This window comes from Anguilla rostrata, chromosome 1 (assembly GCF_018555375.3).
Source record: "Anguilla rostrata isolate EN2019 chromosome 1, ASM1855537v3, whole genome shotgun sequence".
NCBI classification, from domain to species: Eukaryota; Metazoa; Chordata; class Actinopteri; order Anguilliformes; family Anguillidae; genus Anguilla; species Anguilla rostrata.
In genome coordinates this window covers 13859188-13886008 of record NC_057933.1, presented here as the reverse complement: position 1 = coordinate 13886008, position 26821 = coordinate 13859188, and the positions used below count along the sequence as shown (strand labels likewise).

Here is a 26821-nt window from a genome sequence, read left to right as displayed (position 1 = left end):
TTTAGCCTCTTGGCTGAGCACAATTGTGCAGAGTTGCTGAATGTGATAACCACTGGGGGGATTATTTCTCTGAAAGCCACACTCTGATCCTTCTGAAAACCCACCTATAAAATAATCCACTACACTGAGTGATAGAAATTGGGGCAGGTGATTCTTTGCAGCTATACAGTACTTTCAGAGATGGTTTTCTGTTGTAGATTCAAGGCTTAATTCTGCAACAAGCTGACAGAGCTATGTCTTAAAATACCTTAAAAATGCCTAAGGCAAAATGTTACATGCAGTAATTGGAGTTCAGTACCAGAAAAAAAATCATTATATCATTAAGTATTTAAATGATATTTTAATGATTTAACCAAAGTTCTCTCTATCCTCTAGCCCAGGGTCAATTGAAAGTTTATCAAGGTGCTTTTTCAGAACGGAGAATATAGTGCTTGATTTGTCATTACATCAACTTCTCTATTGTTAGACTTGCAGTCAGGTATAGCTTGCTTTGAGGTAGGTTCACGGTCCTGGATGTGTTGCTATGGCAATGATTCTCACTGGATTTAGCCTGGTTTCATGAACTCCAAAAACCAGGAATTCCTAGAATATTTGCAAATACAAACCTTTCACTTTTGACATCAGAATTCTTCCCTTCTGATGTATATCCTGAAAAGCAGCTGTGAGAAATCAGCTTGGTTTCGCGTTGGTTTAAATCTGTTTGGTGCCTTTGAGATATTTCATGTGGTTTCATCTATATTGAAGACTGCATTTCAACAGCAATACATCAGCGCTGTGTAAAGCAGAACCATGGAAGCAGATTTTACAGTCACCTACTCCTGATGTATTAACTGGAGACTATCAATTCTGTGTCAGCACATACCATGGAGGAGTATGGACGACAGTATTTCCTGGCCAGAATGGATTTGCTTTTCAATCCAAATGTATTATTATTAGCTCTAGTATTAAAATTATTATAATAATAATAATACATGTATTAATTATTTTTTTAAGGAGAGCAAGCAGTAATGTATTTTTACACTTCGTTCTGCAGGGGAAAAACAGAGTGTTGGAGGTGGGAACAAAGTGCCATGGCAGGGAATCGAACCCCTGACCACATGGGGGCACATGTACTGTATATGGGTTGGGAGTGAGTTGCCCAGCATCACAATTCTGACCAAAAATTAACAGGGACACGTGAGCACTGCAAGCACTGTCTGTCTTGAGAAAGTACAGCACAAACAATATAATATGAATTGTGTTTGATTGGTCATTGATCTTGATGATCACAATGTATTTTCTGAATTTTTAAAACATTTTTGGCCATGTTAAAATCCTGGGCTGTCGGGTGAAATTCCCAGGTACAGGACAAATAATAATAATTATATTATATTCCCAGGCTTGGAACAATAATGTTTATCTGAAGTTCCCAGACCATTGCCCACCATCCTCACCTCCTTCAGGGCCCAGGAAAACATACACTACATTTCCAAAACTATGTGGATACCTGTACATCACACCCATAGGTACATGTTGAACATCTGATTCCAAATGCAGGGGGGGCATTGTCATACTGAAACAAGAAAGGGCCTTCCCCAAACTGTTGCCACAAAGTTGGAAGTGCAGAATTCTCTAGAATGTGATTGTAAGCTTCAGCATTAAGATTTCCTTTACTGAAACTACGGGACCTAGCCCAAACCATGAAAAATGGCCCCAGACCAGTAGTCCTCCTCCACAAAACTTTACAGTTGGCACTATTCTGGCCAATACTGTTGGCACTATGCATTCTGCCAAACCCAGATTTGTCTGTCAGACTGCCAGATAGTGAAGTGTGATTCATCACTCCTGAGAATGCATTTCCACTGCTCCAGAGTTTAATGGAGGTGTGCTTTACATCACTACTGCCGGTGCTTGGCATTGCACATGGTAATCTTAGGCTTGTGTATGCCTGCTTTGCCATGGAAACCCATTTCATGAAGCTTTTGACAAACAGTTCTTGTGCTGACGTTGTTTCCAGAGATAGTTTGGAACTGTAGTGAGTGTTGCAACCGAGGACAGATGATTTTTATGTGCTACATGTTTCAGCAGTCAGCGGTCCCATTTTATGAGCTTGTGTGGCCTACCGCTTCGTGGCTGAGCTGTTGTTGCTCCTATACATTTCCACTTCACAGTAACAGCATTTAAAGTTGACTGGGGCAGCTCTAGCAGGGCAGAAATTTTACAAACTGACTTGTTGGAAAGGTGACATACTATAGCAGTGCCATGTTGAAAGACACTGAGCTCTTCAGTACGTCCTATTCTACTGCCAATGTTTGTCAATGGAGATTGCATGGCTGAATGCTTGTTTTTATGCACCTGTTAGCAATGGGTATGGCTGACATAGCCAAAAACACTATTTAGAATGGGTGTCCACATACTCGCCCCCCATGTCTAAATGTAGCTATGTGCCTTTCCACTGACTTTTTTCAATGGGATTCCTTCCGCCAGTACAGCCATTGATATTTTCTGTGCTCTGTGGTCAGGTGGCACTGCGAAGGCAGTGATGTCCTGTGTCTAGTTTGCCTATCCAAATGCATGTCTTTGTAAATAAAGGTGCATTAGAATTTTTATTTGTATGAGAAAATGCCCTTGCTGCCCTTGGAATCAAGGTTTGGCACTGATGGTATGCAAGCACTTCGTCAGTATAAGCAGCCCATGCTAATCATTTTCTGATGCCAAAGCTTAGATGTGCCTTCTGGAATTCTGTCACAAAGCATATTTACAGATTCACTGTTATTACATTCAAGGAACGAATTTGGATGATAGAGGAAACAGAGGTTCTAGGGATGCATAAGAGAGGAACTGTTTTTATTTTATATTTATTGACAGATGATATATTGAATTTTGACCAGAATGTGGATTTTGTATACTGTTCTCTGGTATTATAATACATTAATCAATGTTTTTTAATTTGTTTTTATTTTGTCATGATTTCCTTCTGCAATTTCATTTCTAAATATATTTGTACATAAAAATAAGATGTTTACATCAGTTGGCAATTAGAACTGTGTTCATCTAGGTATAAGTCTTTTGTTTCCAGAGCCTCAGTGATTAAGTAAAGTACAACCATGGCTATACTCCAAACAAGATGGTTATCAGGACCTGATCTACCTCTGTGTAATAGAGGATTTGGAAGCAAACAGATTACAAGAGCCTTTCCCTAAAATTCTACATGCAGTAACCTGAAGGCTAATCAGTTATTCTCGAATCAACCCACATCATATATCTTACGTTGGGTTTGTTGTAAACAGTGAGCTCTCTTTTCACTTTGTGCCACAGTGCAACTCATAGCACAAAGACAAAAACAGACCATATTACACTGAATAATATGCAAATACTTTACTTGAATCCCAGTTTTGTGTGATATTTATGTTAGGATAATCTTCATTTTATTGACAGTTGGAATGTAATCATTCCCAGTGAACTTTACTTTGTGGTGAAAAGCCAGCAAAATGCTGTCTTGGATTTCTGGTGAAAACCCAACTACATTTTGTTGAAAAATGAAAGTTTTCAAGCTGACTAGGATGTAGATGTGCTATATCTGGAGCAATATTGGTGTTAACCTTGTTCGTTTATGCCTAAACATCTCCCAACCTAGATTTCCACCCCTCTAGATGTCTAGATTCCAGATTTTGCTCATTAGATTGCAGTCCCATTACAGTCACATGCTACATCTTTGAAACTAATGCTGCATAGTTTTGAAACATACAGTGTCACAATTATTCAAGGCAATGCAATTTATTTTGACCATTGCACCACAAGATAGAACCACCAAATGTATAAGTCTCTGTTGTATTCTGTGGTAAATATACATGCAGTTGGTGTGAATACATCAATGTTTTTAGTTTTTTTTTCTTTCTATTTCCAAATGACTTTTGTTAAAGATACCACCAGTCACTGTTATAATGACAGTATATTACTGAAAGTAGGAGTTAGCCAACAACATGGTCTTGGTTTTCCAATGCCTACTGCTGACACAGTATATGTATGGACAATAGAAGCACTGACCCCAGCATCTGTTCACTCTGTCTAAAGCCCCAGGCAGAATGCCTTTAAATACAGCTATATAAATGATGGCTTACCATCTCTGTCATTATCATCCAGGAAGCAGTCACTTCAGTGGCACAGAAAAGGGCTATTTCTAATAGCTGTCAGTATCAGCAGACTGTAGTGACTTCACAATGCAAGGTGAAGGAACTGCGCATTGACAAAGCAGAAAAAAATAGGTCACCCAGGGAATTCAGCTGCCCCCCATTGTCACGGATGCTGCACACTGTCCAATTGCTTTCCCGCAGAGATAGATCACATCTGTCTTGATCAGATATGGAGGACTGTGATACTCATTTGATTAATCTCCTCTCCGATATCCTATCCATTTAGTTAGTGGATCTGGTCAACATGACAAAAGAAGCTTTTTCTCTGTTTGAATAATTATATATTATGTTCCGGTCCATAGGTTATTGGTGACACTTTTTTTCTCTCTGCCATATATTTTAACTGATTTTTGTGTAGTTGAAAACCTGATCAGTCTGGTATGTGCTATTTCGATTTGGCTGAATGTAGTGATGAGACCGTGTTTTATTATAAAGAGCTGGTGGGTTATAATAATCTATGCAAGTAGAGCTTTGAAACATAATAATCAAATAACATAGCATTAAAAAAAAGATTTAATTTTGCCTGCAAGTTGTGTGCATCTGGCGAGAATTGAACATGTGTGCTTTAGAATGAAGCCATCTGGAAGGACTGTGAGGCACTGCTAGATGCGACGGCTTTGTGTTTCAGTCAGCCTCTCCACTGCAATGCAGCATTACAGGAGAGGAATTACTTTATTGACTGTCTGAAATGCTAGTCGGTTGTAGCCCATGTTGAAGGAGATATGATAGACGCCATTGATTTATTTTTGCTCTTCCTGCTTTTTTATTGAGTGTCTGTGTAGTATGGTATGAAACTGTCAGAGGGAACTAGACTTCATCTGGCTCTGGTAACATGACACATTCAAAGCAAAACATGAACGCATGGAATCTGATACTGCTTCTTTAACCCAGTGAAATTCAAACAAAGATCTTTTAAAATTGAATCATTGCTGAACCAGGAACCCCTGAACATACGTATAAAAGTGCACTGCTCAGTATAAATACAAAAGAATTGCTACAGCCTTCCTATTAAAACAAGGTAAAGTATTTGACTAAATAATGAAGCAATGTGTTAACTGATTCCCTTTTAATAAAGTAACATTGTCAGATAAAATAATAGCAGGACAAGGAGCAATTTTTGCCACGCAAACAACTGTAGATGGGTAATGGAATATATTTATCAGGCACAGACAATGAATTATTGGGTTGGGGGAACATTAAAAAAAATAGGAAGAAACACTAGAGCTAATTGTCTATTGCCATAGGGATCGTCCATGCCGCAGAACAATGCGTTAAGAGGATGAGCCATCAAGCAACTTTCTGCCTTTAACTTTTCAGAGCCAGATACATTACATTATAAAGAGCACACCCGAATCATCAATATACAGCAACATATTCCATAGAATTAAAAAATAGCGTTATCAGCAAATGCTATATGTTTGTAGACTATATATATATATATGTGTGTGTGTGTGTGTGTGTGTGTAATGATGAAACAATGAATTGGGTTGAGGTTAAGGGGTTATGTAACTACAGTGCAGAGTATGTATTAAGAGGGGTTGTAATTCCTACATGGATAATCCAACATGGATGTAAATACCCTCAAATAAAAGCTGACGGTCGGCATTTTAACCTCATATTCATAGTTTTATTTCAAATCCAATGTGCTTGAGCACAGAGGCAAAACGACGAAAATCGTGTCACTGCCCACACAGTTGCTGTGCTGCACTGTTAATTTGCCTTGTTTTCCTTCTGTTTAATGGCTAATGTAAAAGTGTATTTGTGTAAGAGCGGTGCTGTGTGTTTTGCGCCAGGGGTGAGGTGAACAGGCCACCACAGTGTGCACTATTGCTGTAGTACCACTGGATAGTTAAATTTATCACGGCGATGACAAATTGCGGATAATTTACGTTGACAGGGCTAGCAGGCAAGCAGCAGAGAAAATGTCAATTATACTGCACATTGAGGACGATGTTACAGAAATTATAATCTTTTATTTTAAGTGACATAACCTAAACTTCACCCTGCTGAAGAAGCAAAAACAGCTTCACATAGGCCCCTCCTCTAATGGAGAAATTAGAATGGACCAATGGTGTTTTTTACTTGGAAGTCAAAATGACTTTTTGAAAAGATAGCGGTCCACATCACAAGCACTGGGGAACAGTTTTCCAGTCATATTTATATATTAAATAGCAATTTGAGAAATAACTATTGAAAGAAGAACAGGAAAAGAGGGAGGGCCTGAGAGCTGAGTGGAGTTATCGTCACTGCTTTTGTGCTTTGTTGGGTTTGTAAAATATCTCATGTCACAAGTAGAACAAGAATACCACCATTAGTGACTGAATGTGTCGGGAAAATTATTTTTATAGTGCCCACTCTAAATTAAATTATTTTATGAAACATGGAGTCATTACTTGGCTTTGAGATTATATTTGTCTTTTTTAATTGAATCTAAAATCAAACGTGTGCAGCTCCTAGTCAATGAAATTCAGCTGTAATAAAGGTAAAACTACAAAGCACTGCAGAATTAGCTGTCTTGCAGCTCTTGCCTATTTTATTATTCTGCAGATATGCCGCATATATAGTGACTTTTACAGTTTGCTTTCACTGTAAATTACGACTGTTCTTGTGATTATACTGCCTCTACAACCCACACTTCAGTAGAATTATAAACATTGGTGGAGGGGACTCATTACAAGTGCATTCAGTCTCATTTCACTATCATTATGTTACCATATGAACCTCACAGCATATAATATATTCCAAAGGCCTTCCTTTCCCCCCACTGATTTAATACAGCTATCTGCACTAGGGTTTAATTAATAATGTTCTTAATCCTTCTGTTTTAATGTTTCTATCCATTCTGAACTATTAATATGAAACTGTTTGATAATATCATATTTATTTAATTTTAGCACTTCCTGTAATTTCTCCATTCTCTTCACATAGGTTACCAATTATTTCACTACATAATATATTTATGAAGTTTTAAAGAACCTGAAAAAATGTATCCTAATTTACCTTCATGGTGAATGCATCGCTTGAAGGAATTCGCCGTTACATTATTTAACAATAGTCTCAGAAGAAGGGTCACTATTGTCAATATTTTCCTTAAGGTTCAAAACTCATATCGAAAAGGGTAAGTCTCGAGAACTGTAATTATTGTTACGAGCGCCTGCACTGAATCCCATTTATATTAAGTGCATTAATACATGTACTGGTTGTTGAATATTCTCTGTCTGGCTGCCCAGAGTTCATGTTTATTTTAAATTACCCTTCGGGTTAGACTGGCATAAATTTCTACTTAGTGCAGTATAGAATGTCACCTGTCAGCATACTGCCACTGATATGCATATGTCAGATAAAGTGAGGATAAAAGGAGAGTGAAGCTTAAATTATTTAATTACTTACACTCAAAGCTAAGGACTTATCTCCACTAGTGCTATAGCATACATAAATAAGTAATGTACACGTGACTGAATTAATAACTGTTCTGTAAATGAGACTCTGCCTTACAGGAGGATAATACCACTGCCCACTCATGCCACATTATATGAGCTTGTGTGTGTGTGTGTGTGTGTGTGTGTGTGTGTGTGTGTCAGTGTCAGTGGTTATCCATTTTCTCTCTCCTCATCCTAAGGTTACCAATGGACAATCCAGACACAAACTCAAATGCCTTCTGGGAAACACTGAAATGGGAAGAAAGCACACTAATTCTAGTGGAAGTTTTGTTTGCACACAGGATGTTTGTTTGCTTTCAGACAAACACAGATCATCTCTATTTCATTTACACTCCAGTGGCAGTGCAGTAGTGTGCACTGCTTGTACTGAGTGGCTGGAAATGGAGGCTCACAGCATGGAAGAAAATGGAGAAGAAAAGCATTGAGCATTAAATGAGAAGACAAATCACACCACCTCTTTTTACATGATATATGTAAAGCAAACATCATTCTCTCCCCTTTAAAATATTTTGTGCAAGAAACAGAAAACCAGGTTTTTAAATAGTTATATCCTTATTCCATATGTTCTTTTTTTCCTTTAAAATAGTCTCAAAGATCTCAACAATGGGCAAAAGCTGAACCACATAGTAATTTGTTTATGATGCAGGCCTGTGTTTTCATTCTTAACCTATTGATAATTATCAATAGACATTTTGGTATGCGTATGTTTAAAAATCTTTTTTAAAAGAATTTTCTTTAAAAAGTATCAATTAAATCCACATGACCCATGGCAAGGCTGTTCATACATGCATTAAAAACCAACTTTGTGCACACCTTTCAAGTGCGTTATCTTGCTCAGTGTTTGTAAAGCTGTGGAAATATTTTTTGTAGATTGTAAAATTGGTCGGATTATATCGGAATGATATGCAAATCAGTTCTATTTGCTTTAGAGATGGAGTTAAATTAGCAAATGGCAAAGGCAACGGAGAAAAATCATATTTTGATTTAATAGGATACTCAAATAATGTACTTTTGAGGCCAATTTATTAAATGTTTCTTCTATCTCAATGTGTATTCCTTTGCTTCTGATTGAATTGATTGAAGAATTTATGTTTTATTCATTATCTTTTTCTTTCAGGCATTTGTCTAGATAGGGATTATCTGTGTGTGTTCATCAATGAGATAAGAAAACTCACGCGTTGTTCCTCAGGGTGGTTTTGGATGTCATTTTAACAAGTATCCTGCTTACTTTTGTTTCACAATACCTCATTTTGATTGAAGTGGTGGTTTAGGCATTTGTTTCTTCTTTCATATCCTGCAGATTTAAAACATTACTGTTTTTTAAAAAATTATTTCTGTTTTAAGACAACCCCTGGAGAATTATACAAGTCTGATGAGATGCTCTCAGTGGAGAAGACAGAATGTCAACACTACCTTTGAAGTTACATACCAGGCTGGGTTGATTTTCAAACCGTGGAGAATTTCTGTGCCTTGCTTTATTCGGATGCCCATTAATTATGTAATTCATGAATATGGTCATTTTTAGCAGCACCAATTTTGTTTTTAACTAGTATGTTCACTGGAAGAACAAATGGCTTGTGTGAATTTTGAGCATGGCCATTTTCCAGTTTAATTAACGTACAGTATTCATTCGGTGAAAATTGACAATTTGGGGTTAAGGGACCCCACCACAATTAGAATTGATAGAAAAAAAATCTCCATCGCTGTAATAGAAGGGTCTCTTTCAGCCTATTAAAGGAATGTAATAAAATTACTCCTTTGGAATTCATGAGCACAACTGAATGTTCAGGGGACCCTCCTTGATAAAGCTATTGGTGCTTCTAAAATGTTTTCAAACACACTATTGCATATACAGATTTAGCCCTCGTATTACGTTGAAAGATCACATCTATTATGGACCCACACAGTGTATGTCTATTCAACACAGCCACATAACCCAAAAATGGTGAATTTTTATTTCCATTTGGCCATTTACAAAGACCATAATTTTTTCAGATTTTTTTAACAAAACTATTCAACCAACTTGATCAGAAATCAGATGTTTTATTTTTCATTTCATAAAGGCGACTATAACGCTATTGACCCACAAAACCATCTTTACAAGCAAGGTGCGGACTCACAAACTAGTCACTCCAAAGAAGTAAAAGCCATAAAATTTTACAAAGAAAAAGATATGTGATCCAGTATTTCTGGTACAATAAAAACGAGAATAACTCAAATTAAAATAGGAGGGTTAAGGTTCTGTGATGCTTTTACTGAGACCCACAATTCTCTCTATGACATTTACCCAAATGTTTGTTTTGATTACAATAAAATGTAAAAGGGGTGAAGATTTACTGAAGATTGAGCACGGATTTTCTTTTTTAAAGAAAAGTGAACATAATTTTTAAAAAAGAAAAAAAAATTCTAGATTAATGTGGTGCTGTATGACAATAAAGCAACTTTCTTAAGCCATGGATTTACAGAGTAAAAAGTTAATAACTGATTTGCAACTGAATGATTGACATCGTGGATGTTCTCATGCTGTTGTAAAAAATAAAATAAAAAGCCCTTTTATATTAATAGTTTTTTGTGTTCAAACTTCATCGACTGGCAAAATAAACAGTGTGGTTATAAGCAGAGCATGTATTCTCAATTTGCACATTTTACAGAGCAGCAAGAAGATATCACACTGATATAAAATAAAAGATTTTGACAAGTTCAAAACTTCAAAAATGAACTTTACATGGGGAGCATTTCACAAAAGATTAGTGAGTTTTCTGGCTATACTCTGCAGGCTTTCTGGTTTCATTAAAGCAGGCTTACATCCTGTCATACACATTCTTAAAAACTGATTTCAATTTGAAAGAAATGCTAAATGAAGAGATACGGTATTTGAGTCCTACTTTGTATTCAAAATAGCTGCCTCATCAGAGGTTTGTGCATGTGGGAACTCCCACCTAACAATATAATCCAGGGAGAACCAAAATGCCCCTCCTTGAGATGTATAACACACATAGTGTAATACATCATATAGTAATCTCAACAAGTCCCTTGGGCTTTGAAGCATCACAATTTGGTATACTGGAATACAATAATGATAGTCCTCTAAAATACCAGCTTTTCCACCTCTTCATTAGTAATTTTAAATATGTAAAGATAATCAATTCAGTGTACACCAAAGTCTGTTCATCCTTTTCCTGTAGCCGATTTGTCCTGTTTGTACCATATTCAACTAAATCTGCCAGTGCCCCTGCACACACACAGTGTGTTGGCTTTACTCATACAGAGATACTCATCTTAGTCAGTATATACAAAATTATACAAAGCTGAGGCATATCTGTATCTTGCCACCTTATAATGATGGGGGAAAATATTATTTAAATTCATAAAATGGCCTTGTTGGGTAAATTGATAGGGTTTAAATTAACTGTCTGATTCTTAATTTCCCCCCTTTTGGAATAATAAATTAGACTGGAGTACTGGGTTTTGTTCAGCTACTGAACAAAAATGATCTGGGAGCATATTAGCTTTCCCCACAACAAATGCTTTCCCCTGGTTCTTTCATCACTGACAGTGCCATGTTTAATGAGAGAGCAGAATTTTCCATTTCTGTGACAGGGATGCGTGATTTAATTTTAGATATCAGTACTTGAAGACAACTGCAATGAATGACAGATATAATTCCTCCCTCCACCCCCACCCCCCACCCTGAAGTTTGTGTTCAGAAGTTTCACAACTTTGATTGATGTCACAGTTTTATTTATTTGTAAATCATGTGACCATCTCATTATTTTGTACTCATCGTTTGGGAATGAGGTTAATACATCCATGACCTTGTGTCTGTCATGACTTGAAAATAAATTATTCACATAAAGTCTAGCTTAAAGTAGCAGGTAGTTTACAATAAAACAACTGTCATGTCCCCTTTGTCACACTGCTATGCTAGAATTATTATAATGACAATATCAGAAATATTAAATAATTCAATGGCTGTGCCCCCGAGCCAAAATATTAAACGGCATAAGAAATGGCAAGAAGATGTGTAAATGTGCCTTCATGTTAGGTGTGGCTGTGGTACCATGCAGTCTCAGCAGGGTTGTTAACGTGGGCCAGGCTTGGTTGGCAGCTTTCCAGCACCTGCTAATTTCAATTCCCCTCCTGAGGGGAACTCCAAAGGCTACACGCAGAATGCAGGAATGCTGTAATTCAGAGGATGCGCTCTGTAAAGACACATCTATTATTAATAAGTTCAAATCCCACCCATGTGTGCCGCTGGGCATTTGTTGGGCAAACTCATTTATGGATCCCTTTGGGTTATAAACTCCTTTAATTTGCATCGAACATGAAAAATGTGGCCATTTTAGTCGCACCCTGGGAATCCTGGGACATGGTCACGCTAATCCATATATTCATGAATTGGCCTAATTAATGACTTAAAAAGAGTCATCATAAAAATAAAAAAATGTTGTACAAATTGTTAGTGCTAAAACTTGATGTAAACAAGTGTAACTTACAAACAAATAAAGCATTGTAAATACTTAACGATCCAAACATTCAATGGGATTTTTAGTAGTGGATTTGTAAAGCTGCCGTTAAAACAGATAGCTACCTAGAAACCCACCCTATGGAGACAGTGGCAGGGATGACTCATGGGGATTGACTTGTCTTGCTCCATACAGTATGTGTATCATTCTGACACTACCACTGGTTCTGTATCTGTTTTTCAGTTTCTATTCCACAGATACATAATAGTTTGGGTTCAGTTTGCAAAGAATTTTATCACAATGTTGATTTTATATTGTTTTTTTTTTGCCTTAATGCGGCTTTGTTTTCAAATTATTTTTGAAATTTGCATCAAAATACATATTCACATATTCATATAGTATATATTCACAGATTATCTATGTGTTTCTCCCCCCACATCATTACTGGAAAATCACCTAACCAAACCATAAACACTTATCACAGACTCATGGCTATTTGAACACATTTTTTAACACACTACTGAACACCCCCCCCACACACACACACACATACAGTTTTTAGGTAGTTTCTGGAACAGATGGAACCCCAGAGGTTTTTTTTTTAAGTTTACAGAAGGGAAATTACCTAAATAGAGTGACAATAAGAGCTCGCTGGGGACATGATGGGTATTTTAATTGCTGGAGTTACAGGAAAATGCTAATCATATTCTGGCACTGGATTCAAGAGACCGATATGGATAACGGTGGACCAAATAAATCTGAATGCATTTTACGCTTTTCTCCAGAGGATCAGTTGTAACAAATTCATATAAAATATGGCTCAAGAGCAAAATAGATGTGTTTTGTGATTAAAGTAAGTGCGTTTTTTTTTTCTGTTTCAAGTCATAGAACTGTTGCCAAAGCACATGGCTATTGGGAATTGTTTGTGCAAATTCAGAATTTCATATTTGTATTTGATGCATCTTCTGAGCCACCAAGATCAGCTTTATGCATAAACCAGTATTAGTTCAATACAAAATCAAACTGGGACTTGGGTCACATCTGGCTCAATGTGGTTGGATGTTATGAATGATCTGAAAACATAGGAGGAACTACGGAACAAGGCATCAGTCCACTGGCTAACACGGGATTTATTTAATAATGCTGTCAGCTTTACCAAATGTCAGTTGGACAGCATCACACATCTCATCATTTTTTTAACACTGAGCATTCCTGGTAACCAGCTGGCCAGATTGAGCTTCAGGTGTCAGCTGTTCATCCAGACTGTGATGTCACAATGTAGGCTGAGATATGTGAGTGGACCTGTGTGTCAGATGAAGGTAAGGAGAGAAACTCATCAAGTCACATGTGCCTCATGAATTTTAGGGCACTGGAAACTAGTTGAAAAGATGGAATGTGAAGATCACACTTTTCCTCTTCTTTTGGACCAATAAAGCCACCATTTCCAAAGTAATGATTGGAAATTCCTCCTTTAAGGCCTGTTCGTTCAACATCTCACCACAGAAGAGTCATGTTAGTCCCTTTTCCAAAACACAGGCTCTTATAATATGTAGTGCATACCTTTCCAAGTGTGCATTGAAGAGATGCAGTAATCCAGGGAGAACTCACTGAGACCTCATTAAGAATTCATTAAGACGCATTTCCATAAACTAGCCTTGCCATAAAAGGAAATATACATTTGAGGCTTTGGGGACCGCCAGGCAAAGTACAGTAAAAAAATAAAATTCATAATAATAATGTTACATTCAAAGTAGGAAACATTCAGGAAATTTCACATTGCTCAGGGAAGTATCAGTCAGCCACGTTGATGCAAATGGGTTTTTACTGCAGACTGCAAAACAGCTAAACCTGGGACAGGAAAATAATATTCCATTTTTTTCAAGACGAACAGTGGTCTTTAGGTTTTTCAAGAAACTGCATTGGTGGCACATTCCTTTTACCCTTCAGTCCACTGTAGACACTCAGCCAGTCGAATAGGTTTTATGGGTACCTCTAAGGATATCTGGCTCATGAGGAATTTTTCCTCCCAACTCAGCCCATTTCAACCAAATTACATGGTGGCTATGTAGACAACTATAATCATCCACATTTTCAGGATATGACTGTTATTATTGCATTGTCATCTTGTTCAGATTTATCCTCGGAATTAATTTAAAGACAACTGGAACATCCATTTTAAGCATCTTTCCCAAAATACTTACGCTGGAGCTCCTCGCTGTATGCTGAACTCAGTACTCAGTTGCATTTTTGCTCTTATGTCATGAAGTCATTTAGGATCATTTGCAGTTCATGTCCAGTCAGTCCCACGCTTACGTTGTGTTTTGTCCCAACTGCAACCAACCGATGCTGTCCAAGCAAGCTCTGCACTTTGGCTTGGGAGAGTGTATCAAAAGAAGACAATCATGTCAAGAAAGTGTTTTAAAATACTTAAGTATTGTTAAATATGTAAAATATGACCATAGATTATAACAATGCGTAAAAGTGCTTAAGAATACAACGGTTGTTGTTCATTGTGTCAAAGTAAAACTGTAAAAATATGTAACAAGAGAAAGTATTCCAGAATGACATATTGTTGTTTAATGTGCAGGAACCTAGACTAGGCAATGAAAACATCATTAAAATAAGTGTTTGTGATGGAAAATGAAGTAAGAAAACATGCTGAGAAACAGCTGTATGTGTGGGCATGTATAGATATGGATATAGATAGAGATGTGGCGATATATAGTCATGTGTTTTTTTACCTGTATGAGCAGGTGCTATACTGTTTTATCAGAAGAAATTTGGAGTCAAGATTATTAGAGGGCAGCCTGGGCGAGTGCATGAAGATGAACTTAACAGACTTTGAAGTGAAGTCAAACAGTGAAAAGCTAGGCACACCTGGCATTCTCCACCTGGACATAAGACACAGTAAATCTGGTCCTCATGGAGGATTTTCAAAGAAAATAATCACAGAGGACACATTTCCTATATTGCGGTTGCAGATACCGACACATTACAAACCTGATTTAAGACTGGTTCTATTTACTCAGTTAAATACATTCAATGCTCTCATTCACAATTTTGCGGTAGGAAACAATGGATATTGCGGTGGATATGAAGCAAGTAGCAAGGGAACCACAAGAAAAAGAAAACTTGAATTCAGATCAGGAAGTACAGGTAATGGTCAACAAGGAGACAGCATCACAATACCATAGTATAGCATAGGAATACAACACCAACAAGTCTGGAATGACATCTATTAATTGGGTTTAATGAAATGAATAGTTGGGAATGTAAAGAAAAGATGCATGGTGTTGGGTGGCGTACAAAAAAAACTTTACAAGGGTAAACGACACAGATTGTGGTCCAACTAAGGAAAGAATAATAACACCAATAGAACAACAGGTGGAAAATCCCTGCAAAATGAACAAGTCGTGGGGGTGGAAGGAAAAGACACGGGTTCATTTATGATGGGAGAAGGCCACAAAGTGTTATTATACTTGGGTGCTGGACTCGTAATACACATGTAAGGTAGCAGTTGCTGCTGGTATTGTTTTGATTTCAGGAAAGGACAATAGACTCTGTGTCACTTTTATTGGGAATTGCGATGTATTTTTGTTTCTATCATCGAAAGAAGAAATGCCTGCTTGAGGGAGGCTTACCTATGTTCACAGCATTGCTGCTCATCACTTTGTGGCTACTGCATTCTCAGTTGACTCTGCTCTTGTATCAGTTGAAACCAGACACTCTTGTTCACGCCAGTTCCATCACCATTGTGGTATCTTACACGTGTACTGTCTTCTAACTTAATTGACAACCTCTCCATTGTTTTTGTCACGGTACTGCAAGGTCTTAGGCTGTTGAATTTTATGGAACATCAATCTACACTGCCTGGCCAAAAAAAAAAGTCTCCCGCATTCATCGTGGCATTGTTTCAACAACCTTATGCAACGTCAGAATTGCTGTTGTGTGACGACGTCACATTTATATCCGTCCAGAATTGCATTGATTTTTGGCCGAGATCTTGTATGACGAAGGGAGAGTCAAACCGCTCCTTAAAGTCTTCTCCAGCACATCCCAAAGACCTTCAATGGGGTTAAGGTCAGGACTCTGTGGTGGCCAATTTGTGTGAAAATGATTCCTCATGTTCCCAGAACCACTCTTTCACAATTTGAGCCCGATGAATTTTGGCATTGTCGTCCTGGAATATGCCTGTGCTGTCAGGGAAAAAAAATCAATTGATGGGATAACCTGGTCCTACTCAACTGACTTCATTTTATTGCCGCATAAATTAATAAAATTAATGCAATTCTGGATGGAAATAAATGTTGTGACGTTGCATGAGGTTGTCGAAACAATGCCACGACGAATGCGCGCCATAATGTGTTGATGTGCATTTTGATAGTACCTGATTTTACTTTGGAGGATACAAAAATTATAATCCTATAAGCCTTTTGCAAAAGCAGATTCACTAAATTTGGAATGAGTGGAGTTTGATAGGGAAAGGGGGTAAGCATGGCTGGGTGGAAGAACGGGTGGGGAAGAAAGAGTTGCCCTGGAGGAGAATATTTTGACAAATTTGTTTTTTGAAATCTGATTAGAGATGGTAATCTTTACTACATATTTTCACATTTGTTTGTCTGCAAGCTTGAAATGAAAATGTGTAAATATTTAATATCTTCACAAAAGAAAAAATGTATTATAGTCAAAAGCTTCACTTTTGATTCAGGCAGAAACATAAGTCATATTTGATTATCAAAAATATGAGCAGTCACATTGGGAAATGATGTTTTATGTGCACAAAATTATGGGCGATAAATGTATCTCATTAAATTATGCTACAATTAATCTAAGACATCCTTGCTTCTTTTCTGTATATTTAATATACTCCACCCATACACTTTCTTGTGACACCCATTGGAAGGGCCATACAAGATCACTGTAAATGTGCAGAGGAATCTAAGGTGCCTTGCATTGTATTTTGAGCTGTTTTACTAAGACCTTTTGCTTGTGCAAACCCTTTTAGCACATGCATGACTGATAACATGACCAATGATTGGCCATGATATTTGTTTTGTACCAATCACTGATGCCGTTATTAGTTTTGTGTGGCAAAATCGCTCATTATCCCAGTCACTACCTGTGGAAGTAGGCTCCAAGCAGAATGCAAAGCGATGTTTTCTTATCCTCAAGGGAAAGTTCTAAGTCGCTTTACCGCCAGCTTTAACAAGATAAAGCCCTTTTTGGACACGAAGGCCACTGTGCATCCTGAACTTCTGAACGGTGACAGTGTGCTTAGGTTTTATTACTTTGTTCAATGGCCCTCGTAGTTGCACCCATGGGCATTTTTGTGTCTATTTGCACTGCCCACCCAATGCGTACCAGTCTTCCCTTGTTCCTAAGAAGCATTTGAGAGTGAATTTTATTTATAAGACAAGTGGTATATGACAGCAGCGCACGTTACTGGTGCAGGTGATAATCATTGCTCATTTGTCACTGTAATCATGTCATAATGATAAATTCTAGAACTTGTTGTATGTGCGTGCATGCATGTATATTTATTTTTGGAAAGAGGGAATGCAGATGAATGAGAATCCAATATTGTTTCCTCTTGACTGCAGGGAGGGGGCTTACGGGGATTTAAAATGGCTCACTGTTCCCATCTGTTGATTCTGGCACCAGGTGGCCAATCGAGTGTCACTGATCCATTGACTGTGGATTACTGTGCCTGCATTTACGGCAAACACATTATATCATGTAGTGTTTTTAAATCCACCCCTTTTTTGGATCAATCTGGTATGAAACCATGAAAAGTGCAGAAAGGGCTTCATTAAATTATGCATGGCAAAGGTCATTTGATTTGCAGGTTAAAATTTTGTATTGTATTTGTATTGGAACATGGCACATCAGCTGTGTATCAGTAATCCCCATTACAAGAGCCTGATTATAGTGGATTATTGTACGGTGGTGACATATCGACATACACTGAGGTCATTCTGAAGTAGAGGTAAGGTATGAAGGAATGCTGAGTATGTATTTGCATACATGGCAGCTACAGTGATTTTTTAAAATTAGCCGTCAAAGTCATAGCCTAACAGACAGTCACAGCCCCATAAAAAATTAACCTGGAAACAAAATGATCCTGTTTACCAGAATGACTGAGTTGAGATGTTTTACTGTGGTGGAAGAATGAAAGGAAAAGCTCTTTTTGTCTGCCTGCTGACTTGTTCATCATGATTCAGAACAACATCCATGTTTTGTTTGAGTTTTATAAAGGGAGTATAAACAGCTTATTCAGATCAAAGTGGTTCCTGCCATACCCTGATGTTACTGACATCCACAGCTCCTTCAGGATGGTGCAGTCTTCCAACTCCTCAGTTAATCCACCCCCCAGACAACCCTCCTTCTCTTCTCACTGATTTCCCCTACTTTCTATGTCTGCATTCCGTCCTCTTACAGATATATCTAAACTTCTGCTTTCCCATTTTCTAACTACCTGCTTCCTGGATCCCTTCCTCGCCACTATCCTTGTCCATTCCTCGCCCATCTCTCCTGACACACTCTGTACATCTCCTTTATGCTGAAGTCATGCCTGTTGAGTAGATGTGTCCCTGAAGTCTTCAAATAAGTTCCTGTGACCCTCTGCTCAAGAAACCCACCCCTCTGTTATTCACAACTACAGTCCTGTCTCTCTTCTACCATACCAAGTGTATGTGTTCTAAATGTTTCAAATATTCATCATGTATCATTTGATAATGGTAGTGATAATTTGATGGTGGTGGTGTAGTGAGTAGTGCTGTCATCTCACAGCAAGAAGTACTTGAATCCCAGCTGTGGGGCATTCTGTGTAGAGTTTGTTGTGTCTGCATTCTCGAGGGCTTCCTCCAGGTCCTCCGGTTTCCTCCCGCAGTCCAAAGACATGCAGGTTAGATAATTGGAGAGTCTATTAATTGTCTTTGTGACTATGAATGTGTGAGTGAGGGCCCTGTGATGGATTGGTGACCTGTCCAGGGTGTATTCCTGCCTTTCAACCAATGTTTGCTGGGATAGGCTACACCCCCCCCCCCCCAACCCTGACCAGGAGTAGGAAGTTTAGAAAATGGATGGATGGATGACACATGGCACATAGCCACTGTGAATTATGTACAGTTTATTTAATCATGCTGGCCATTATCTGGAGTCCTCAGTAGCATCACGCCAGGGGTAGCAAGGATTAATTTGGCTTGGGTTCATTACTCTAGTAGCTGTGTCTGACCTGCATTGTTCAAAATGGTCACTAGCTTGCAGGCTAGTACACTTTAGAAATGTGTGTTTGCCTAATATGCTTCGGTGTGTGTGGTTGGGGAGGGGGGGGGGGGGTGATATGACAGTGACTCAGCAAGTAATTCCAAGTTTAAGATAAAAGTACAAAATATTAAACTTTTAAATAAAAATTGTAAGCTTTACTGTACGCTATTTTTTCACAGGTCTGTTAACTGACTAACTTTTGATTGACTAACATGTTGGGAACCCTTTAACACTTTGAAACAATGGTACAGTAAGTACTAATTTGTTCCTAATTTGAATATAGATATTATGTCATATTTGGTGCTGATAATCTACTCATACATTTTCAAATATGAGAACTATAATGCGAAAAGCAATTTCAAAGCTGAGATTGTAATCATGTTAGTTCCATGCATTATGGTCTTTGAGCAGGATTCAAACACAGCTGTCACAGGGGATTCAAAGACTACTCAGCAGATCAACAAACATGACTGAACGCCATGCTATTCAGAGAGGCTGACCTTAAATACCAGAAAATCCCGGGCAGCTGCTGACCCAGGACTGATGTCTATATAACCACACTCAGAGCACTTAATTAGCTGTATTTTATCTTGAAAGCTTTAAACATCAATATCACACAGAGGTAAAATATTTTATTCTAAACCGGTATAAACATTGTATTAACTGTTGATTATAAAATTGTATGCACTCAAAAATCATGGAGCACTACCAAAAAGCATCCTGATGATGCTGTAATGTGAATGGGTGCAGGACTTGCTTAACATGAAGTGTATTTCCTTAAGAGCAGCTCATTTGCAATGGCAGAGCTACACCCATACAATATTCATGGGAGAGTGTCACATGTTCAGATCTGTGTCAGTTGTGGCTGATCTGCACAAAGCCTCTTACAATCAACAGTATTTAGGACTTACTGTAAGAACGTTAAAGGTAGGTCATGAGAGCTTTTATGAGGTATTATCATCACTAGTGCTTTGGGTGGCATGTTTAACCACTTCTGTACTGCAAAGGGGAGGGGATAAGAGGTTAAAAAACTGGCTAATGTACTAAGAACGTATACTGAAAATAGAAATAAAATATAAATTGATACCGATTATTATCACTCTTCTAACATTGAATTGGTCATGTTGTGCTTAGATGGCAGTAATCTTAATCAATTACAGCCTTGACCCGTCATTAGGTGTAGTACACAGGGTTGTGAATCAGGATTTTGACATCACATTTACATTGCTTAGCCTCTCTCGGATTATGTCCCACAACTCTTAAACCCACTAAATCAGTGATTTTAACTGAATATTAGATGCAAGATGTATTACCACCACTTTTAGTCAGTCTTTCCTTTAAGTTCAGTTTCTCGTAAAAGCACTGTACTCGCACACAGGAAAGAAACAAACATGAACCTTGTTAATTATAATGCTATAATGTGCATTGAATGTGCAAATTACAATGGCAAACATTTTGATCACAAAACACTGTGACCAAAACATTATCATTGTGATTATCCATACTCTTTCACACTTATAGGTGTACATCATAAAATAATATCAGAATCAGAATGAACAAGGATCATGTTTCTTTCAGTGTGTGAGTCCACTTCTATTAATATCTGATCTCATCTATTTCAGACTGTAACACCTAGCGTGTCTATTTCACATTGAGTTAAGACACATTGCGTTTGAGGATGCAGCATATGCAATCAATATCTGCCTCAATTCTTTAGATTTGTCACCACCATGACAACATTTTGGTATACTTATTTCTTTTTTAATTTTACACAACATAACAACACAGCAGATGTTGTTTTTCTGTACAGAGATTTTTTTTGTGCCTTAAAACAAAGGCAATAATACTGTCACTGAAAAGAAAGCTCTGGTTTTTTTTTCTTTAAAAAATAACAATTTAATAAGAGGTCCAATAAGAAGTCTTTCTTCTTTTTTCATCTCAGGAATATGCGGGAAATGTTATTTCCTCTGTAAAAAGGCTTTTTGTGAAATCGTTTCCATTCCTCCCCATTCCACATCCCAGATGGGAAGTGGTTTCTCGTTGGTGCTTCCAACTGCTTGTCAGAAGAGGCCAATTTTTTTATGCAAAGGAAGGCACCAATGCTTTTTTCTCACGATAATAATCATATTTAACTTATGTATAGGTGTGATTTTCCTTTGTTTTTTAAAAAGTTTTTTTGTTGTTTTTTTTTGTTTTGTTTTTTTGTATGGAGGTTAGCGCTGTCACACAGGGGACAGTGCTGTCGGTTCAAAGCCCTGCTGGAAAGGCCATCTTTTCGGGGGACAAAGATGGTGTTCCAGGTTCCAACAAGATAAGCCTCCACTTGCATTTTGACCATCTGAAACAAAAACTCACCTAAAACTGTTCAGGGAAAGAAAAGAATAACGGTGCAAAAACCACAGTCACACAGTGCTTTCCAGTATCCACTCAGAACTCGAACATTTGGCTTTCCCACCATCTGTGTCTGAGCCCTCCAGTTGGAGCAGCATCCCATTCATAGAAAGACTCCTCTTGGACCATAGACTACCCAGCCTTTGAGAACCAATGTAGCAGTGATACTTGGACAAGTCTTCATTTAGAGAGTACCTGCGCTTGGCCTTAACCCCTTCTATAGGCAGGGTCAGGTACTTGGGGGTTGACCTTGTGTGTGCTCTTCTGAAGATTGGTGCCTCCTTGACACGGGCAGGGGGTGCGGGAGCAGGCTGCTGCAGAGCCGTGGAGTTATTCCGGTTCGTGTTCTGGGTCTCCGCAATGGGCAGGGCCTCGATCCTGGATTCGACGGAGGGCTTTGGCGCGGCCTTGCGTTTTGGCTTCAGGGAACCAGAGGAGCCGGGGGTCCAGCTCTGGCTCGCCATAGAGGTAGCGGTGGAGCAATCCGGGAGGGAGGTTTCAGAACAGTGAGTCACCGTGTCATGACCCGCCACCGCCTTGTGACAGGCATCGCCCTCGTGCGCCACGGCTTGCTTCGACATCGACGGGGTGACGGAGCACCCCTGCGACTGCGCCCCGTTCGTCTGAGAATGGACATCTGTGACCATCGTGCCCTTGTTGGGGTCACTGCTGTTGCACACTTTGTAGCGGATCATCAGGATAATGATGAACACCAGGACGGAGGACACAATGATACCTCCGATGATGATGATCATGGTGCCCCCGAGGAACTGCGACTGCATAAAGTGACAGCGAAGGTACTCTGACTCGGTGGTGAACTGGATGCAGCCCACAACCCTGGTGGCTGTCAGAGAGGTGATGCCATCATCATAAATGGCCAAAACACACAGGTCGTAGAGCGTTCCTGCTGCCAGGTTGTTTACCAGGAAGTTTTTGCTTGTAGGTGGAATCATTCTGTCAGGAGAGAAAAGAGAATACACAATTAAGACACACACAAAAATGCATTCATATTCAACCATATGATTTTGAAATGATTGACTATTTTCTCAGTGTACAAGGAGATCACACTGCACACACTGGAAAATTTAACAAGCTTGTGAGCCAGTGTTCCAAAATCAATTCAAAAGTCACTGAAAGTACATTCTGTAAAATAAATAAATAAATAAAATCAGTAAACATCTGTACACTGTTTTTCCCCCATAGCAGTTCTGTTCTTCAGAACTATAAATCTTAGCGATTACAATTTTTTGTCATATTCATCTGCATAACATGCATCCTGTAATAGCATAGTCCATTCCAGTGATGGCTTATCATTCATACAGATTATTAAGTAAACACACATTGGACAATATTCAAGGGCAGATACAGGAGGCAAAAAGTTGGTCATAGATAAGGTGGCACAGACCTCGAAGTCAGCCTAATACACCATCTTAAAAAGATGAACCAATGAAAGATGAACCAATATGTTGTGTGTAGCAGCACACTATACATCAGAAAATGTTATTAGACAAAATTGTCTAGCTAGAGACTTCATGTATAGGTTGTCCTCGGGATGCTTTTTTTTATTTAACTCTTATTAATTTAAATGAACCACATATTTTGCACATAAGTGCAACTTCATTTGATACCAGTGATATATTATTAGAGCATGTATTTGCTGGTTGCGTGTTGAGGATTGTCATACATATAGTGGTTATATTACGTCATTTCATTAATTTAGTTATTCTATTGACTGTTTATTATTTGATTAAATTATTTAATATTAAGACCTGATATATTATTTGTTTTGACTCGGTTGATTGGTTGATTCCACCATGTTACTGTAGACTGACCTATCAAGGAATTCAGTAATTTAATTGATAATTGCCATTTTCAATAATAACTATAAAATGTAGGTTAACTGAGGGGTTCTAGCATGCAATTTCCACCTGGGTTCAGTATTCAGACCACTGAACGTTTTTTTTAACAAGGGAGCTTACTGTCGGAAATGCAGGATTCAGACAATAAACATATTTTTACTAAATCCTTGCTTCCCTGACAGGATTTGAAGTTATTCTATGTTTATTTAATTTGTTTAGAAACACTTAAAAGCACTTTATATGGTTAGCCATTACATAACTGCAAAACAATAGAAGCACAATGTGGTCAGGTCAGAAAACACATCAGTATTAGTGAACCACTTATTCTGTGAGGTCATTATGTCAGGAAACCCTTGAATAACTACATTACAGGTACTGATAATGGGTATTACTACACACTGCCATGATTCAGTGAAACTGTTGTATATTACATTACATTACAGGCATTTAGCAGACGCTCTTATCCAGAGCGACTTACACAACTTTTACTTAGCACTTTACATTGTATCCATTTATACAGCTGGATATATACTGAAGCAATGCAGGTTAAGTACCTTGCTCAAGGGTACAACGGCAGTGTCCTTACCCGGGATTCGAACCTACGACCTTTCGGTTACAAGCGCAGTTCCTTACCCACTGTGCCACACTCCGTATATACTTCAATGTGCATGTATTAAAGGAGAAAATAGAGATGTGGAAAGTTCTGGTAAGAAAAACAATCTGCTGGGGGGGGGAAAAACCTTTGAACGAATGCACTTCCCCAATAAGCTACCAGCTATGGTTATAACAATTTGTCGATTCATATCGATGCAAATTAAAAGGTTCTACTGAATCAGATTGCGAAATTTACTGTTTACTATTTGCTGTTGCTATTAATTCATGCACATGCCCTGGGACTACAGTCTAACTCAAGTCGAGAGTCCATTATTAATCCTGACACCCATTCTGTCAGCATCCCTGGTCCTGCCTGCTTATATATGCACAGTGAGAGAAGAATCGGAAAGTGAGAAAATCATGGCTAGCCCACCATCTCCCTAGCAGAGACTAGCGGAAACTAAGCGATGTCCCTCACACAACAAAATCATTAATGCTGGAACATTTTGATTTCAGAAAGGGGGGAGGGGTCACATTTTCGACAAAGCACTTAAGAATACATGAAATATGTAGGGAATAAAATAAGTACACAAACAACACAACAAATATGGCTACACACAAGCCACAATTCTGCACAGCAGCAAACTTATGTCACTGCCTAGCAGTAATGTTGCATAATTTTCTTAATTTTATCAGCAAAATTTACCGAACAATTGCACATGGGCTCAAGAACTGGCAGCTACTGATTTGACTGGACAACATAATAGAGAATAATAAATCTCACACACTTTCTCTATTTCTCACCCAATTGGGCTTCTTTTTTCCCTTTGTGATTTGAGGTACATTCAAACAAAAAGGTGAGCGTGCGTCAAATTTCATCATTTGTCCAATCGTATATACTTACATGTTTCTTGAGCAGATTTGGCTAGTTTTTGGGTGGTGCTTTCTCAACTTTGAGAAACCAGTGTCTATAAAGTGAAGAGGAGGCGTACAATGCCCAGCAGACAGCCCTTAAGATCTGCATTCCCACGCTGTCCAACAATTTTATTGAGCAGCAAGTTGCTTTGCGCACATGCTCGACTTGACTGGTCCCAAACTGGAGGACATCATGTTCAACCAAAGTCTCATGTGATCATACCATGCCATCACATTGTTCAAGACCAGAACATAATGAGATCTGTCTTACAAATGTGCATATATATAATCAAAAAATAGTCTATGAAGTCACTTTCATATTGCATGCAAATGTAATTATTAATAGCAACATGGAACTTCTTGAATAAACTGACATGTTAACTCACCATAAAGCTGGGGTGCCATAAAACTGAAAGCATTATCCGTACTCTATATATATACATATATATATATATATACATACATACACACACAGTAGTGGATTCAAAATTCACATCACCCATTATGCTTACCACAACATTTGTAATAAACTGTCATAATAGATGTGTTTCAAAACCGAAAATAAATCAGCTGACACTATTTACTATGAATGTCAGTAAAGTGTAAAAACAGAATGACTGTTATGGACCAGTGAATGTTCACTGCATATTAACAAAACCACTACAAGTTGGAAACCAAATATATAAATATAAAAACTAAACATATACAAATAATTCAGTACGCTACAGGCAATGAATTCAAAGAAAAAAGGTTTGCCAGCTTAATTAAATCTGACAGACCGATTGCTGGGTTTACCACTAATGAACATGAATCACAAAGTGACAATCATCAGTGAGAATGCGCTACAGGACATGCATGCAAGTGAGCAAAGAGAATAAGCATTACATAAACATCCACAATCCAGAGCCCTTTTTACCTGTATTTAGAGTTACTTATTCAATGTCAACCATCATGCTGATATGTCAGCTTTAATGGCAATACACACATTCATATTTCTATTACTTGCAAACTGGACAGAATTCAAAATAGCATTATTAAATGATAAATATTGGCAACACTTTAACTATATGCCCAAAAGCTTATATTATGCTGCCGTTATCATAACGTAACATCTGCCACTGCCGACCATGACAGCATATTACACATCACGTGTCATGTCAGTGTCATACGTATGCATGAAATTTGACAAAGCAGATTTCAAAATAACTACAAAGTAATCAGGGTGTACATTATGTTAGTGTAATGACAACTATCGGCAGCTGTAATACACTGCCATGACCAGTTATAAGTTATGCACTGATGTCATTGTAATGTCAGCTTTATTGCGTGTAGTTCAAGTGCTGCTAAAATATCCTTTCATAAACAGAGAAGGAACTGAAGCCAGGAATATTATTAGATTATGATTATACTATTAGAAATCATACATTTGGCAACATGACATCTATTCCTATGCATAAGTACTTAAAAATATTATTTGAATAATTCTTCTGAATTAATATGTACCCTTGTTTTGCTTGAAATCATTGTTAATGCATAAATTCAAGTGCCATAACTAGAAAACCGATTTGAATGACCTACAGAACATCTTTTTGCTGTGAAATATCTGAATGATCAGAATCTTCTTGTAAGTTGTGCCAAATGTAGACAGCCTTGCATAAATTAATGTGAGACTAAAGGCATAATGAATGTAAACAAAGGGGTTACTTTGAAGTGTATTT

At 38.0% G+C, this 26821-nt stretch overlaps 1 protein-coding gene and 1 long non-coding RNA gene across 3 annotated transcripts in view; one reads left to right on the top strand and one right to left on the bottom strand.

The window, feature by feature from the left end:
* LOC135248665 (uncharacterized) overlaps positions 1–26821 on the top strand; it is a 291561-nt gene that overhangs the window by 239396 nt on the left and 25344 nt on the right. Inside the window, exon 5 of one of the 2 annotated variants that reach the window (XR_010328473.1) lies at positions 21557–22693. The exons of the other annotated variant lie outside the window; for it this stretch is intronic. This is a non-coding gene — a long non-coding RNA (uncharacterized LOC135248665). Of the gene's footprint in view, positions 1–21556; positions 22694–26821 lie in introns of those variants that run through there. 2 annotated transcript variants of the gene reach the window in all.
* Positions 21084–26821, bottom strand: part of lrfn5a (leucine rich repeat and fibronectin type III domain containing 5a) — a 35817-nt gene continuing 30079 nt past the window's right edge. Inside the window, exon 3 of the mRNA XM_064323487.1 lies at positions 21084–22689. Coding sequence (XP_064179557.1) covers positions 21747–22689 — 943 coding nt within the window. The 3' untranslated portion in view covers positions 21084–21746. The remainder of the gene's footprint in view (positions 22690–26821) is intronic.